This window comes from Mustela erminea, chromosome 7, assembly GCF_009829155.1.
Source record: "Mustela erminea isolate mMusErm1 chromosome 7, mMusErm1.Pri, whole genome shotgun sequence".
NCBI lineage: Eukaryota > Metazoa > Chordata > Mammalia > Carnivora > Mustelidae > Mustela > Mustela erminea.
In genome coordinates, this window is record NC_045620.1 from 140811240 (window position 1) to 140827384 (window position 16145).

The 16145-nt window shown below is 61.4% G+C and overlaps 1 protein-coding gene across 15 annotated transcripts in view; it reads left to right on the forward strand.

The window, feature by feature from the left end:
* Positions 1-16145, forward strand: part of MYT1L (myelin transcription factor 1 like) — a 392068-nt gene that overhangs the window by 362452 nt on the left and 13471 nt on the right. For 14 of the 15 annotated variants that reach the window (XM_032353449.1, XM_032353451.1, XM_032353453.1 and 11 more), the window contains 3 exons: positions 2324-2386; positions 6505-6588; positions 7944-8165. In XM_032353449.1, the coding sequence (XP_032209340.1) occupies positions 2324-2386; positions 6505-6588; positions 7944-8165 (369 nt within the window). Of the gene's footprint in view, positions 1-2323; positions 2387-6504; positions 6589-7943; positions 8166-11862; positions 14839-16145 lie in introns of those variants that run through there. The other variant, XM_032353464.1, reaches the window with a different exon arrangement.

The window sequence follows — 16145 nt, forward strand, 5'->3', positions numbered from 1 at the left end:
GAAAGAGCTGCATTGCCGGCCCCGACAAAACCGGGAGCCGCTGTGTCAGGGGAAGGCAGCAACGAAGGGCAGTGGGCCCCTCCAAGCAGGCCTCCCGAGCCCCCGTGACAAGCCCAGGTCCTGGGCCGCAGGGGTGCGGGACGTGAGCAGACGAAGGGGAGCGTCCCCCGGAAGGAGCTTAGGGCAGGCCCCCCGTGAGCTGTGCAGGGTTGTGGCCAGGGAGGAGCAGACGCAGGTCCCCCAGCCTGGGACTGCACCCCATCTGAGTGACCGGAGCCCTTGACAAGAAGAGCAAACCTTTTAAGAAAGCGAGAACTCTTTCCGGACAGGGTTTTTGTTTCCCAACACAGTGGAAGCTCTGAAATGGGCCAAATCGATATTTTGTTTGTTGTTTTCACGGTGATAGAGGACATTTTCAACACCTCTCTTCTTTTTTTTAACCAGATGATGCCTTTGTAAATGGCTTAAACACACAAAACCTACTCTGAACATCTTTCTCTCTCTCTTTTTTTATAATTCGTCAAATCTGATTTTCATTTGCATTAGTTTGGTTATAACGCCTCACTTTAAATCTGAACAGAATATGTCAACCTCCTACAGCCCTCACCAAAAAAAGGCATATTGAAAAATTTCTACTCATGTTAAAATGAATAAATTTTAAATAAATTTGCACCGAGTGCTTAAAATAGGAAGAGTTTGAGGATTTTTTAAAGCAAAAGGCAAGGCCAAGTGCATATTGTCAGCAAGTAGGAAACCTTTCTGTTTCCTGATACGTTTTCCAAACAGAGACTTGCGTGAGATGCGCTTCTCTGCAGCAGAATGGTTTTGATTGCTCTCAGACCGCCTCCTCCGCGCTCCGGGGCTGGCTCCCTCCGCACGAGGGGCCGGGCGGAAAATCACCCAGTGAGGCCAGGTCACTGCACTTAGTATTTAGAAAGTAATTACTTAGCGATCGGCAGTTGAGTCTCATGACCAAACTTTAATTGTACGTAACCAGCTGTTACTTTAACAAACATCAGGTCAAAAATCCGATTCTGTACAGATTCTGTCCTTGGTACAGATTCTACTTTAAAAGCCCCATTGTTCTGCCTCAAATGCCTGTTATTTAAAATCCTCGCTCCGAGCACGCACTCAGGTGCCGTGTGGCCCAGGCTGCCGCTGTCTGCCCGCACAGCGGGGCCCTAAAGCCATCGCTGCCTTTTAGCAAGGTACGGCCGGCACAGGTCGGTACCCTTAGAGCTCGTGCTCGCTCCCTTCCTCGGGACCGAAGAGCATGTAGACAGCGCCCAGATACCCAAAACTGACACTCATGGGTGTCAGCACGGGACCCCCAGCCCCCTCCGTGGGGTGCCGGGGAACGCGCAGGGGGACCCCGTGCTCCTGGGCCCAGCTTGGCGTCCAGCTGCCGCCGTGACTCTCCGAGCAGAAAGCAAACCGAAATCCCTCAGGGGTAGTAGATGTTTAGGAACTACCGGAAATGCGTGATTTCTGTCCTTGCCGGAGCTCGGGTGCTCCCTGAGTAGGGGCGTGGGCACGGGGCACGACTCGGGTGCTGCTGCCAGGGGCAAGGTTGCTTACTGAGTCCACTCCTGCCTGGCAGGGTGTGTGTTTTGTTCTGTTTTGTTAAATATACAAACCTGATGGAAAAAACAACTTTTTCTTAATTTTTGCCCTGAATTCTCACATTCCTGGTGGGAGAAAACCAAACCAGCCTGAAGGGAAATGTCTCCGCAGCAGCCCCTGACCGCTCCGGAGGCGGCCGCCCTCGGGAGTGGTGCGATGGGCCGCGATGATGAGCCTCGGTTGGAAGCATGTGCTGTCCCGCTCGGGAGGCCACAGCGTGGTCGCTAAGAACCGGGGACAGGGCCTCGCGGGGCTGCGGTGGGTGTGTGCAGGTGCCACCCCGGCTGACCCTCAGCCCTGGGCTCCGCCACGCCAGCTAAAAAGGCTTTGAGTCCCCAGTGCTCGGCTCCCGGCGGCTGCCCTCATGGGGCTCAGGGCACCCGTTAGCCCGGCTGGACGAGGGTTCGTCTCCCAATGCTCCAGGGGGTGGGTCATAGCCAGGCAGGTACTGAAATCCATGATTCTTCTGGAAAGGGCCATTGGGCTTGAAAGAAAGAAAGTAGCCGAGGTTGGCATCCGGCGGCGCAGTCAGTGGGCACAGGTCCCTGCTCCCAGCCGGGGATCTTCCAGCTCTGTCTCCTTCGAGTAGGAAGGTGAAGCCATCATGAGTTTGCTTTCCTGGAAAAAGAAGAGACTTAATTGTCCAGGGCACTTGCTTTCTTTCCAGTAAATTCTGCCCGCCCTGTGTTCTTAATCGCAGGTGCCCCACCCCTGGCTGCGACGGCTCCGGGCACATCACCGGGAACTACGCCTCCCACCGGAGGTAAGCGGAGCACCCGTTCCCTCCCGCCCCTGCTCCTTCTGTGCTCGCTCGGTTTGGCCCCGCCTGCGTACGGTCTGGAGGCTCAGTTGGCAGAACAGCGCCGCGCCGCGGGGTCCCTCCTGGGACGGCAGACGCACTCTCCTGACGGGCCCCGGGTCCGCCTGTGAGAACGTTGCTCGGGTCGTCCAGCAGCAGCCTCTCCAGATCAGAAGAGCTCAGGGAACAGACCCAACACAGGCGTGTTATAAGGTCCCTGGGACAGTCACGGACGGGCAGGCGTTCCGGCACTGGTGGGCACTGGCCTTTCAAATGGGAAGTTTGAGCCGCTGGGCTGTCCAGCTGTTCCAAGCCAGGAGCAGAGCTGAAGACACAGACCTGCGCTTTACAGGGCTCCTTGCAGGCCCTGGGGCTCCTGGGGAGAAGGGGTGTCGGAGACATAGCCCCGCAATCGTATCAGACACGCCAGGCCGCGTGTCAGAGGTGAGCTGAAGAAGCTTCGGACGCGAGGTCTTCACAGAAGTGGGTCAGGACCTGTGGCCAGGTGCCCCAGCTTCTCGTCCTGTTCCATCAGCGACAAGAGCCAGGGCCGGGGCAGGGACGAGGGCACTGGTGACGGAAGACCCGTCTGACGGTGCAGGGCGGCTGCACCGGCAGATACGGACGCTGCTTCCCTGTCGGCGGGACTTGAGGTCATGGAGTGAGCGGCCCTACAGTCCAGGAGCCGGCACTTCAGATGCATCCCCAAGAAGACAAAGGAAGAGGAGGGGGAGAGAGGGAGGCAGGGAGAGGGGAGGCCTCTCGGACAGCGCTAGCCGGAGGCCGCCCACCAGAGAGACGGCATTTGCCCACCGACCGCACCGAGTGGATGCGTGGATGGTGTGGAGCATGCGGCCGCCCGTGAGCGCGTGGTCAGAGCAGGGGACGCTCCCTGGCTGCTAGTGAGGTCTGGACGAGGGACAAGGACCGCCTCCGCGGCGGGCGCCTCCCTCACAGAGATCCCCCGCGGGCCGCGCTCCCGTGCTCGCCGTCCAAGCAGGTCCCGGCAGCATCGGGCTGGGGCACACGGACTCGGACGGCCCCCAAGGAGGACTGGATCATGGGGTTACGGAGGACTCTCCGTGCTCATCCTCCCCTCCGGGGCTGTTCCCATGGTGCTGCCATCACTCGGGGGTGGCCGGCAGCCTCCAGGCTCTACCCACGGGACGCAGCCGCACCGGCTCCACCGCTGGCGACAACCCAAGAACTCTCTGGGCATTGCCGCGTGTTCTCTGGCGCCACCACCAAACAGCAGAGTGGCCTGGCGGCACTGAGTCGGCTGGCAGCCCGGGCAGAGCCTGCCACTGAGCGTCGGAGGCCGACGAGAACCCGTGCTCCTGCGCAAGCCGGAAGAGCAACGTGGCTGCTCTAGACTCTGTTCCCCTCGAGTCGGTCAAAAACAGCGACAACGCGGACCCTTTCCCGAGGCGGCCCTTCCCCGGGCGGCCGTTTCCCCTCAGGCTTCCAGCCGCCCAGTGTGGTCCCGCCACCCGGGGTCCCGAGGAGCCCCTCGCCCCTCTGATGCGTCACCACGCACATGTGGTGAGAGACCCCAAGGCCAGGAGCTGTCCCCCAGCGTGAAGTCGCGTCTGTGCTTTTCAGGAGCCCCAGGTGCCGTGGACGCCCCAGGAACGCCTCCCAGGCTCAGAGAGCAGCCGGGCACGGGGGAGCTCCGAGATATCGCGCCATGACAAAGAAGCATTTGCTGAGCACCTCCTGCATACCGCGTGTCCCTGAACGCGTCGCCTGTGTCGTCTCGCCGTGCTGTGGGAGCCCTCTGCTCGCCCTCATCTGGAAGGAGCCCCACAGCAGCCACGTCACCACCTGTGGGGGCCCGACTCCCCAGGGCACGTCCGTGTGCGGGCGCCCCAGGCCGTGCCCGTCTGACACAGACGGGTCGCCGGGGCTGAAGAGGCAGCGGAAGGACGGGGATTGCCCGTGGGGCTGCGGGTCCCGGGCACAACCAGGCCTCTCCTCAGGCCTCCTCAGCACGGCTGTGAGTCCCCACGCAGGCACACAGAGGGTCAGGGATGAAGCGTCTGTCTGTCCAGCACAGCGAGCCCTCCTGCGGCCCTGCCGACAAGCCTGCCTAGACCCCATCTGGACACTGTCGGGGCACCGGCCCTGGCCTTGCCTCCGGCCACACAGGTCCTAAAAGTGTTGCTGCTGTTCCCAAAGTGCATGAGATCTCAAGACTCAGACACACCGCGAGCCCCCGCGTCAGTGACGGCGAACTGTGGGACATCTGTCCGGGATACGTCACCGTGTAGAGCACAGTCACAAATGTCACCCAGGATTCCCGGGTGAGGGATCCAAAAGCGCTGCTCAGAGAAGACAGGCTCCTCCGGGAGGAGATCACAGTCGGGAACGGAAGCAGCGGCGGGCACAGCGGCAGGCAGCAGGCTCCCCCCGTAAACAGCAAGGCCAAGCGCGGTGTCGCCGCGGCACCGACGGCGAAAGGAGCACATGGCTCGGGCGCCCGCAGAACTCGCAGCTGTAGTGGCACGTGCTAAGTAAGTGGATGGCTTCCGGCCCAGGGACAGGGCTCCCCAGGCCCCCAGGACTGGCAGTCGGAATGGCACCTGTGCCCAGGAAGACGTCTTAAACAACGCGCCTGCAGACAGCCAGAGTGGGGGTGCGGGGGCAGCGGGGCGGAGACCGGTGGGGGCAGCATGTGCAGTCAGGGCAGCAGGGACGGTTGCTGGCGGCAAGGCCAGGCCCCGGGAGCCTCGTGCACACACGGGGGACTTTGGTGCTGAGCCGCAGGAAGGTCTGAAACAGAACGCCTTAAACACGATGTCCAGAGGGAGAAAGTGGGCGATTCCAGGGACGCCTGAGGACAGCCTGTGGCTGCTGCCGGGAAAGGGGGCACAGGGAGCGTGAGCCGGGTCAGGGCGAGCGAGGGCAGGCAGGGCTTGGACCCGCAGGTGCCAAGGCTGCATGGGGCTGGGAGGAGCGTCCCAGGGCCCACAGCGGTGACCTGCCCAGGACCAGGAGTGCCCACCGGCTTCAGGTCCCCGAGACCTGGGCCTGAGCACTTCTCCAGGCAGAGATCTCAAGAGCCGGCCCGTGGTGTGGCCAGCGCTGGGCAGTCAGAGGTGGGGGAGAGGACAGCCACTCTCCTGGGTTTTACCTCCAAACGCAGGGGCGGATGAGGGAAAGAATGCAGGCATACCTCCTCTTTCCGTGTCCCCGCGAGAGGAAGCAGGCGTGAGGGGGCGTGGAACACGTGCCGTTGGAGACCGCAGGGCCCGGTGTGGGGTCTGAAGCCCCAGCCCAGGGCCCAGGGCTCTGCACCTGCCCTCTGCCTACGGGGGCCCCTCGTCGCTGGAGAGGAGCCTGGCTGTCTCACAAGAAGGAAAAACGTGAGGACACGGAGTGAGGGGCTGGGGAACAGGCCTCCTGTGGTCAGAGCCGCCCCTGAGAACCCAGATGCCGGGAAGGGAGCTCGTGAGGACCCGGGAAGACGCCCCACCTGTGCCACAGCCGCGGCTCTGGCTGGAGCCCATGGCCGCGTGTCCAGCGTCCGGGAAAAGGCCTAGTTTCCTGACCTTCAGTTCTTTGCAAGGAGTCACGGCTGTTCTCTGGGTTCTCCTGCGGAGTCACCGACAAGCCCGCCGTCAGCCTGTGCGCGCACACATGTCCGTGACTGCATTCTGTCCCAGCCGGAAATTTTCCTGTAGATAAACGGGAGCCTCTATTTCCAAGCTTTCAACAATCAAATGAAGTAATTATGTTCCACTTCCTCTGCGCCTTCTGCAGACACACTGGATTCGTACTTCAGACAGATCTGAACAGACTGCCCTGTCCCCCCAGACGGCAGGACTCAGGGGAACAGCTCACCCAGAGAGACCAAAGGAGCGTGTGTTCTCTTCCTCCCTGTGGCCCCTTCTCTGTGCCTGGCTGCCCGGCCTCTTTCCATGCAGAGGGGCCTCCCCCAGAAGGACCTTCCTCCCAGACTTGGTGTTCATGGGGAGAAGCTCCAGCTGCTGGGGAACGCGGGGTCCAAGCGGCTGCTGCGGGGCGGAAGCTGGCCATTGCCGGCAGAGCCGATGTTTGCTGAGGCCGTGTCCCTTCTTCAGTCTTTCAGGTTGCCCGAGAGCAAAGAAAAGTGGCATCAGGATAGCACAGAGCAAGGAAGACAAAGAGGACCAGGAGCCCATCAGGTACGCGCGGCGGGCAGGGGCGGGCGGCTGCTGGTGGGAGCAGCAGGGACGGGGGCGGCAGTCACCGAAGACCAGATCTGGAACCGCACCCAAGCACCCCTGCCGGCGGCTGAACACACCGTCTAAACACTGGGTGCTGTGGCCAGGGAATGTCCACCCATCTGACACTCTGAGTAGTGGGACCCCAGACCCTCTCCCGTAGCCCTGGGTGGACCCTGGACCCTCCCCGCAGCCGCCCAGCCCTAGGTGGAAGAAGCAGTTCTCTGACTGGGACAGGCAGGTTCACAAATGTCTGTGAAGGTATCGGCTACGCCGAAGCCAACATCGGCGACTTCCCGGCTCTGGAAAGTCGCGCAGCCGCCGTCTGCCTTGCTCGGGGGCAGGCTGCAGAGCCGGGGCTCCTGGGGCTTCCAGCACACGCAGGCCTCTCAGCCAGGCCGTCCACCCCGCCATGTGCGCCAAACCAATGCCCAGTGCCCAGGCCCCCAAATCCCCAAAATAAACCTGGAGCTGTCCTCCTGAAATGTTAGTCTCCATGTGTTTGGAGAAAATTTTCGGTTAAAACAAAATAAAAATCAATTCAAAAGTATTAAAATAAACCTTAGCAAAGTAAATGGGTGCTATAAATTCTGTAGAATGTGAACTTTGCCATTAAAAAGAAAACGCAACACCCACCGGCCTGGGGCCTGTGAGGAGCCTGAATCACGCCCGCCGTCTTTGACAACCTGTGCCGTCGGGGCTGTGCGCTCTCGGCCCTCGGCGGCCGCCCGCGGTGGGGAGGTCTCAGGGGCAGGGATCAGCCTACCCCTGGCCTTCAGCTCCCTCCCAGACCCCCCGCTCTTCCCTCAAACGTGCGGACGGCGTACCGCCCAGCGGCACTACCCGAGACCTTATTACACGCCGCATCTCGCTCCAAATCCCCTCTGGCGGGAGGCGGTGGAACGGCCTCTGGAGAACACGGCCGGGCAAACAAATGTTTTCTAGCTCTTGGGAAAACCACGGGTTTATAAAATCATAAAATTAGTCCTGCAATTCCTCCTTGACTCTGCATCCTTCCATTGTGAACGCTGTGATTCTGTCCAAAAGTGGTGTCTTTTAAACAGACCCTGCACCACGCTCGCTCGAGGAGCGGCTTCTTTCTCCCCTGCCCGTTGCTGCCGGACCGTGCAGCCCCCTCTGGCCGCGGGCGGGAGGCCCCTCACCCCGGCCGCGTGGCACACTCAGCGGGTCCTCTTTTTTCCCCTTCACTGGAGGGAGCGCTGGTTTTTCTTCGAGCCTGGTTATCCTGACCTTGCTGGAGAGGCCACCAGTACAGACAGCGCCAAGACCACAGAGTGTGTCTCTTCTGCCCCCAGGTGTCCCGTTCCCGGGTGTGACGGCCAGGGCCACATAACCGGGAAGTACGCCTCCCATCGCAGCGCGTCGGGGTGCCCCTTGGCGGCCAAGAGGCAGAAGGACGGATACCTCAATGGCTCGCAGTTCTCCTGGAAGTCGGTCAAGACGGAGGGCATGTCCTGCCCCACGCCGGGCTGTGACGGGTCAGGGCACGTCAGCGGTAGCTTCCTCACCCACCGGAGGTGAGTGTCCTAGTCCTGGCACCGGCCCGGGGAAGCCCCGCCAGGTGACTGTCCGCTCCTAACTCCACCCCCCCAAGCCGAAAAGAAGGTGGGATGCTGCCCCCAGCTCGTGGCCTGTCCGGGTGAGAAGGGAAACCTCAGAGGTGTTTGGGAAGCGAATCCCACTCCCATCCGTGGGTCAGGACGGAGGCATTGGGAAGCGTGGGGGCAGGACCCACAGAGAGAAGCAGACTGGGCTTCTGCACACACACGAGTATGTGCAGGTCAACCTTTTGGGCTGAAGAGGGCGGAGGCCCCATGTGGGGAAGGAGGCTGGCATTCGGCACAGGGCCTCCCACTGCACGCCTGGGCCAAGAATGTATCAGGAAATTTCCAGAAGAGTCAATCGTCCCATTAATTTTTACTTGCTTGCTCTTAGAAAGAATCCATAGAGTTCGATGGTCTTAGCAGAAGCCCCGTTGAATCAAAGGGCTCCCCATGGAAGGGTTAGGATGGGCGGTGTAGACAAATCACATCGACCCGGATGGGCGCGGTGGCCCACGGTCCAAGCCACAACCAGCACAGAGGGAACACGTCAGTTCACACACCAGGAGTTGTGGGAAGTTCGGGAGTACGGCACCGAGCCTTGAAATCTTCCTCGAAATGAAGGTCAATTTTTAATTGTTAAAGGAGTCCCTGCTCAGGTAGAAAACTCAGACGGGATCAGTGAGCCCAAAAGGAAGCAAGAACGTTTTTCCCTGACCCAGTCTCCCAGCCTGCGGCCCTCGTGTTTCCCGCGAGCCACGGCGGTGAACAGAGGCCTGCGCCGGTGCACGCGCTCCGGGCACACGCAGCGCCCTTTCCGTGTCTGTGCTCCAGCAGACCCCACGGCTAGTACTGGGATGGCCCGGGTCCTGGTGTGCAGACACTGACCCTACCCCCGGGGTTTGCCACAGGCCCCCAGGGCCAGGAAGGCTCCTTCTTTGGCCCAGGCCCCAGCCAGAGCCCAGAGGTTCCCGGAGGTGACCCACGCCTGCTCCACGGGAGGATCACCGGCTGCAGCGGATGAGCCCGGGGCTCTGGCTGTGGCCCCGCCCTCCTGCCTGCACGGGACCGGAGTCAGGGCCGGAGCCGGGAGACGTCTCAGGGCGTTCAGAGGGCATCCGAGGCAGGGGCCCTGCCGTGGGCGGTCCAGCTCCACAGATGGGATGCTGGCACTTAACGGAATGGCTGCCTCAGTGTGCCTGTAGGGTTAGGGCTCTGAGCCCCAGGAGCTGGGGGTGGAGCCCATGTCTGTAGCATGTGGCTGTGGGAGAGGGACGAGGGGCACCGAGAGCAGAGCTGACAGCATTTTGTTTCCGTCGTGGTGAAAACACACCTTCCCATCCTCACTGTTTTGGGGCGCACAGCTCAGTGACATTGAGGTCACTCACGTTATGCGGCCATCCCACCATACAACTCCAGGACTTTGCCATCTTCCCAAACTGACACTCTGTCCCCGCACACCCTTGCTCCCCACTCCATCCCCAGCGCCTGGTGCCCACCGTCAGCTCTCCGCTCCCACACCTCGGGGTCCTCTCCAGGACCTCCGATGAATGGGATCCTGCGGTCCGTCCTACTGCGTCTGCCTCATCTCACTGGGCACAGTGTCCCCCATGGGCGGCAGGTGTCAGAACGTCCCTCCTCAGAAGGCTGAACCACACCCCCTTGTCTTCATGTACGCTGTTGGCAGGCAAACCACGATTCCCCAGAGGTGTGCGAACAGTCGTCCGGGCAAGAACCCGGCCGAGGGTGCAAAGATCCGTCCGTTGGAGGCTGTGGCCCCGCTGTGTGGAAGGACAGGCTGTGGTCCTCCCAAACCCTACGGCCTCGGTTAGGAGGGACCCCCAGGAAGCCCCCATTGGTGCACTGAGATGCGGGGCTCCTCCTACGACCCCCCAGTGCTGTGAAAACAGCAGGTGTAGAATCAGAAGGAAAGACTCCACTGACCCAGAAGTCTCCTGCTCTTCCTCCTTCGCCAAAATGTGGCCGCTCCCGAGGGGTCGGGGATCGTGGCCGGCGGTGCCAGGACGTAAGCAGTAGAGGAACCCGGAGCATGGGTCTGGGGCTGCCGGGCCCACCGAGCCACTGTCCCCAGTGTCCTCCCCAGGGAGGTCATGGCCGTGGGGCAGCCGGGCACGAGAACAGTAGGAACCACCGAGCTCTGTGCGCACCCCCATCCCCACAGGCTGTGAAACTGTTCCGTTTATTTTGTTCCTTCGAGGCCGGGGTCCACACACTCTAGCCTGTACGGGAGGTGGGGGCTCCAGTCTGTATCCTGAGCAGGGCCGTTATAAAGGACATAGAAATTGTCTTATTTTATCTTAAGGATTGGCTGAGTCTTCCTAAAAAAGCAGCATTTAAAATGAAAAATAAGTCATTCAAAACCAAATACGTTCTCATATAAATCAGATTTCTGTTGGAATGTGTGTCTAATACTCCGGCAACAAGGAAAGTGGCGTTCCTTGTTTTCGGATTATGTGGCACGTTGCTGTAACTCCCGCCCACCACGACCGAGGAACCTTCTTGAGTCTTCCGGAGGGACCAGTTCTCCCCACTGGGGCTGCCCCCCCGCCCCCACTTCCTTCGAAGGCCAGCCGTGAGCAGAACAAACACCGTCGTTTGAAGCAGCAGCCACGAGGCCCATCCCCTGGCCGCACGTGCCTCCCTGGGGCTTCAGGGGCTTCAGAAAACCCAGCTGGGGACCGCTCAGCTAGGAGTCCCAGTGACCCAAACTGGCCCGGGATAGGCCAGAGGCAGGTGTCAGAGAGCAAGCAGGGGTGCACTGACGGTAGAAGAGACACAGGTGGGGGCCGTTATCCCTCAAGGGGTCAGACGGGTGGTGGGGCACAGCCTCAGGAAGAGAGAAACAGGGACAACCAGGGACAGGAGAGCTGAGAGGGCGGGCCGAGCTCGGGTGAGGTCTGAGCCGGGCCGGGGGCAGGGCAGATGCCCCGAGGAGAAGCTGCTGCGGAAAGGGAGTGAGTGGGCAGCGGGCAGGCCCTCCGGACCCAGTGAGTGTCCACCAGCCACTCGGGCAGCACCCAGGGGCCGTGAGGAAGCTACGCAAGTGGCCGCCTGGCGCAGCCCTGGGACACACCTGGGCACTCGGAGCCAGGGCTCCCTGAGAGCGGGTGTGGGTGGGCAGGGGCGGCAGAGACTGGGAGGGGCTGGCTGCCCCGGCAGTGCACCGCACTGCCCGGCCCGAACCCGCCGGCCCCCTGGCCTGGCTGTGTCTCCAGAGCCATCCCCTCCTCCCAGCCCGCCGCTGAACCCGGTTCTCGCCTAGACTCTCTTCCGCCACCTCCCCCTCTGCCTGGAAGAGGCCTCCTCACCCACCAGCGTGTCAGGGGAGCTCTGTGTGCCCAGCGGCATCGTAAGCGCCTTCCCGGGCTAGTCCTCTGAGTCACGGTGACAGCCCAGAGACACAGGTGCCCTCGTGTCCCCGGGCCAGGCGAGGGACGGCGCTGCGTGGGGCGTGCACGTGACCGGCAGACCTCACAGTCCGGCAGAAATCAGTCACCAGGGCTAACCCGGGAAAATTAACCGGCAGTCTTAGAACGGAGCCTTACCTTTCACTGGGCTTGACCAGAATGAAATATATTTTTCAAAAAGCTCATGTCCTAGACCCTCTTAAACTTTCCTCCCAGACCCAAAACCTCATGTCTTTTATTTTCAGTTTCCTTACAGTTCATCACAAGTGGGGAGACGGCCTTTTTCCGAATGTCTGTTTTGCCCGATACTTGCCAAGGGAATTGCATTAACATGAGTGCTTCCCCGGGGGCTCCTCGCCATCGACCATCTCAGTGCTCTGGGGAGCACCTGCATTTCCTTCCCATCCTCCCCAGGTAGTCCCAGGGCACCGCAGCCCCTGTTGCAAGGGACGCTGGGAGATGTAGTCTTCCCAAGGGATGCTGGGAGATGTGATCCACCTTTGGGATGTGGGGGAGATGGTCTTGGAGAGCCCAAGAAGAAGAAAGCTGGAGGCTGTCCTGCCGCCGTCGGATGCTGAGACGCCCTGGTTTCTTACAGACACAGACATAATCATGGAACCACAGCACCCTGAGATCTGTGTGGTCCGGATGTTAGATCAGACAACCGATGCCAGGAAGGCAAGATGCTCTTCCCTGGGCGCACGGCCCACAGAGAGGAAAGTTGTCCGGTGGGCGGCATGCATGGACCCCTGTGTCCACTGGAGGACCCAGCCTGGGCCACACGCTGTACAGTGGCTTGGGAAGGCATCAGGCAGAGCGCTGGGCTCCCTGTGGACCTCCAGGAGGTGTCATCGACTCTTCTCCACTGGGGGCTCACAGCCTGCGGGCGCCCTGCGGCCCCAGGGAGGAGGATCGTGCTCTCTCCAGAGTCACCCACACGCCTTGCGCTCCTCCGACTGCCTCCTGCCACGGCCATCACGGACCCTCACGGACCCTCGGGGCGGACATGCCCGGACCTGTGGCCGCACGCCGCGCGAGGCTGGGAGCCGTGAGTGCCGTCCCTGCCGCGGAGGTCCCTGCGTCCACGCACCCGTCTCAGCCTAGTCACCTGCAGAGGCCACTTTCCAAATGGGGTCCTTGTTGCAGGCACTGGGGGCCGGAACATCAGCGCGTCTTCTCGGGGGGACGACTGACCCACGGCAATGACAGAGGCTGGACTTAGCTCACAAGCAGCAGAAGAGACAAAAGCAAAACTGATTCCTCTCTGTTAGGACGAGCTTCCTAGGCACAAAACCCAAATGGGCTCAACAAGGTTCCAGTTCCTTGTCAGGTAAACGCAGATGGTGCCGGGCTGTGCGGCGCCTGTGACCGTGGATCCTAGCCCGTCATACTGCCTGCCGGCAGACACTTAACTCTGCCTCTCGGGGCTTCTGTCACTGATGAGGGGCTGGGCACCGCTGTCCGTCGGCCGCCCACGTGGATGTTCCCTCTGACCCCTTTACCAAGAGCCCAGGCCCTTGGCCACCCAGGTCGCTCCAGGCCGGGTCATCCCTGAGGAGGAAGAGCCGCCGGGCTCCCTGCAACCCTGACCCACAGAAGGGGAGAGAGGAGCCATCGATGCAGACTCTGGGCATACGACCCTGTGCCCGATGGTGGCAGCCGTCTCTCTAGGACTCCTGGGCCACAGCCCAAAAACACATTCATCTCCACTGACCTCAAAATGCCACCGAAATGGCCTGCTCTCCTTTTATAAACCCATGAAATAAAAATAATAAAAATGTAGAAAGCAAAGGGAGTTCCGCCCCTTGCATGGAGTCCCGGGAGCCGAGGTGCTGGGGGGTGAGGTCGAGGGTCCGGCTCTGAGGGGACACGTGAAGGCAGCTGCCCGGACGGACGCCGGGGAGGGGTGGGGGTGGAACCCAGGCGTGAGCACGCGGGGCGGCGCACGGGCCCCAGGACCCTGCAGCGGGACTCCGCGCAGCCTTGGGAACGGCAGGAGGCGGAAACCTCCGTGAGAAGAGCTTCAGACGCCTCGTGCCCCTGCACCCGGCGGAAGGGGCGCTCCGCACCGGGGACCCCGCTGTGTGGGAGGCAGGAATGCCCCCTGCGGGGCGAGGCCCTCCACCTCCGGCTCCCAAGCTGCTGTGGGCACAGCCTCAGCCCATGTGTGTCCCCTCTGACCTCCAGACAGGAGGGGAACCCCTCCTCCTCCCCTCAAAACCTGCAGCCCAGGACAGGCCTCAGTGGGTGATACTCGGGAGATGGGAATGAGCAGCCCAGGATGACCCCACATGAGGAAGCCCTAAGTTACACTGGCAGAAAGCAAAGCAGACTTTAACAAAGAAAAGGACTGAGAAATCACATTTCAGGAAAAAGAATGTTTTAATTTGTCGGCAGATAGAAAGGAGCACAAGCCGAGTAATAGGACAGACTCCTCGCAGCCTAAGAGAAATCGAAGGAACACGCACTCTTCAAAACAAAGACAAATGAGATAAAAAGTTCAGTTGGGAGGTTAGAGGATAAAGTTGAGGAAATCGCTCTTAAATTATAAAACGAGAAAAGAAGACAGTTTTTAAAACCTAGAGAAGGATCCCTGGGGCTTGCTAGCCTAACGGGCTAACAGCAGTCTCCAGCAGGTGCGAGAAGAGAGAATGGCGTCCGCTCGCACAGAGAGAGCAGGAGAAGCAGCCCCGGGCGCAGGACACTGTCCCCAGGCCGTCCTGCAGGTTGACCTGCCCTCCGGGGAGTCCCTCCTGCCTGATGACCCTGCTGCCGGGTATCCCTCCCGCTGGTTCTGGACCGGGGAATTGAAACCCCCCAGTGCCGGGAAGCAGGGGCTTGGCGCCTGTGACATTGGCATCTGACCACGCACGCCACACCTGTCCCATAAGCGGGCTTGCAGGAGCAGGTGGGACCGTAACTCAGGGCCAGCAGATGTCTGCGCTACAGGCCCTGTGGCACCAACCAGATCTGCTCTCTTGCAAGTGAGACGTGAGCCGCCGACACCACCGTACCCAGTCAGTCTGAGGCCTGCGCCTCGAGATGTCCCCCCCAGCCTCCCCAGGTGGCCAGCAGCTGTCAGCTTGCTCGCAAGCCCAGGGGCCCTCCCGTGGACAAACCCTGCCCCCACACCTTTACAACCACGCCTCCTGGAAACCTTCCCTTATTTCGCTCTCTCCAGCTGGAAGACTCTCCTGAAGGACGTCCTGTGGGCCCGGTCCTGTGAGCCCGGTCCTGTGGGCCCGGTCCTGTGAGCCCGGTCCTGTGGGCCCGGTCCTGTGGGCCCGGTCCTGTGAGCCCGGTCCTGTGGGCCCGGTCCTGTGAGCCCGGTCCTGTGGGCCCGGTCCTGTGAGCCCGGTCCTGTGGCCCGGTCCTGCCCGAAGGTCTCCCTCCCTCTGTCCTTCTGAAGCACTTGCCTGCAGCCCACCCTGGTCTGGGTGCCGGGGCTGGAGCCAGACGGCTCGGGACCACCCGTTAGCTGCATCTTTCCAAATCCCCACTCAGAGCAATGCAGTTTTCCTTAGAGGAGTTTTTGGAATGGCTGCTGGGCCCTCGGGGTCCACTCCTCGAAGGGGAGGGCGTGAGTCCTGCAGCCATCTGGGCCCCCAGGAGCCGGCACACCACGACGCAAGGTCGGCATAAGCCCCAGGGAGAGCCCATGGACCTGCCCGGCACCCAGGTCAGTGCCGGGGGCCGTTCCACATCGGCCCATGTGGACCGTGCTGTCCCTGAGCCCGGGCGGGCATGCTTGAACAAAGCGCGTTGCTCCGTGGGCCTGTCTCTGCCCGATTCAGTGTCCCAGCTCCAGCGAGTGTCTCTGGGAAGGACGCCACCCTCCGCATCCCTGGTCTGCCCTTTTGTTATCTCAAAACCGAGAGAAACGAGGGAAGACTAAACCGGGTTCTGCAGGTCAGCGAGTTCCGGAAGCCCGTGTTTCTGTGGTGTTCAGAGGCTGCTGTCGTGCTCAGGTCTGGGGCTGGCGTTCTGGGTGCCCATGGGAGGACCTGAGTGTGTCCCCTCCGCTGGCTTCACTCTACTGATCTCTCCCCTTTGTGGATGTGCGTCCACACACCGCGGCATCACTGATGCCTGACCACCTTCTTCTCAAGGCAGAGAGTCAGGCTGGAAGGACATGGCCCCTGGGGAGCAGCCCCGATGGTCACAGACAGAGGAGACCCCAGACTGCCAACTGGCCGGGGCCACTGGTGCTGGCCCAAGAGTCGGGGGCCGGAGACAGGCCAGCAGGGCTGGGGGGCAAACACGGACACCAACCAACGGCCCTGGCCGACCTGGGGCACGGAGTCCTGAGAAGACAGGGGAGGCCGAAGAGAGGGACCTGCCAGTCCTGGGGCTGACACCGTTAGTCCGAACCAGCACCAGCAGACGCGGGTCCTAGGTGCAGATCCCAGCTGAAGGGTCCCGGGAAGAGGGAGCAGGGTCGATGAGACTCAGCCTCTCCGGGGCGCTCTGGAGCAGCTCCCAGACACAAGCCTCTCACCGACGGCTCATCAGAGACGACGTGGACATT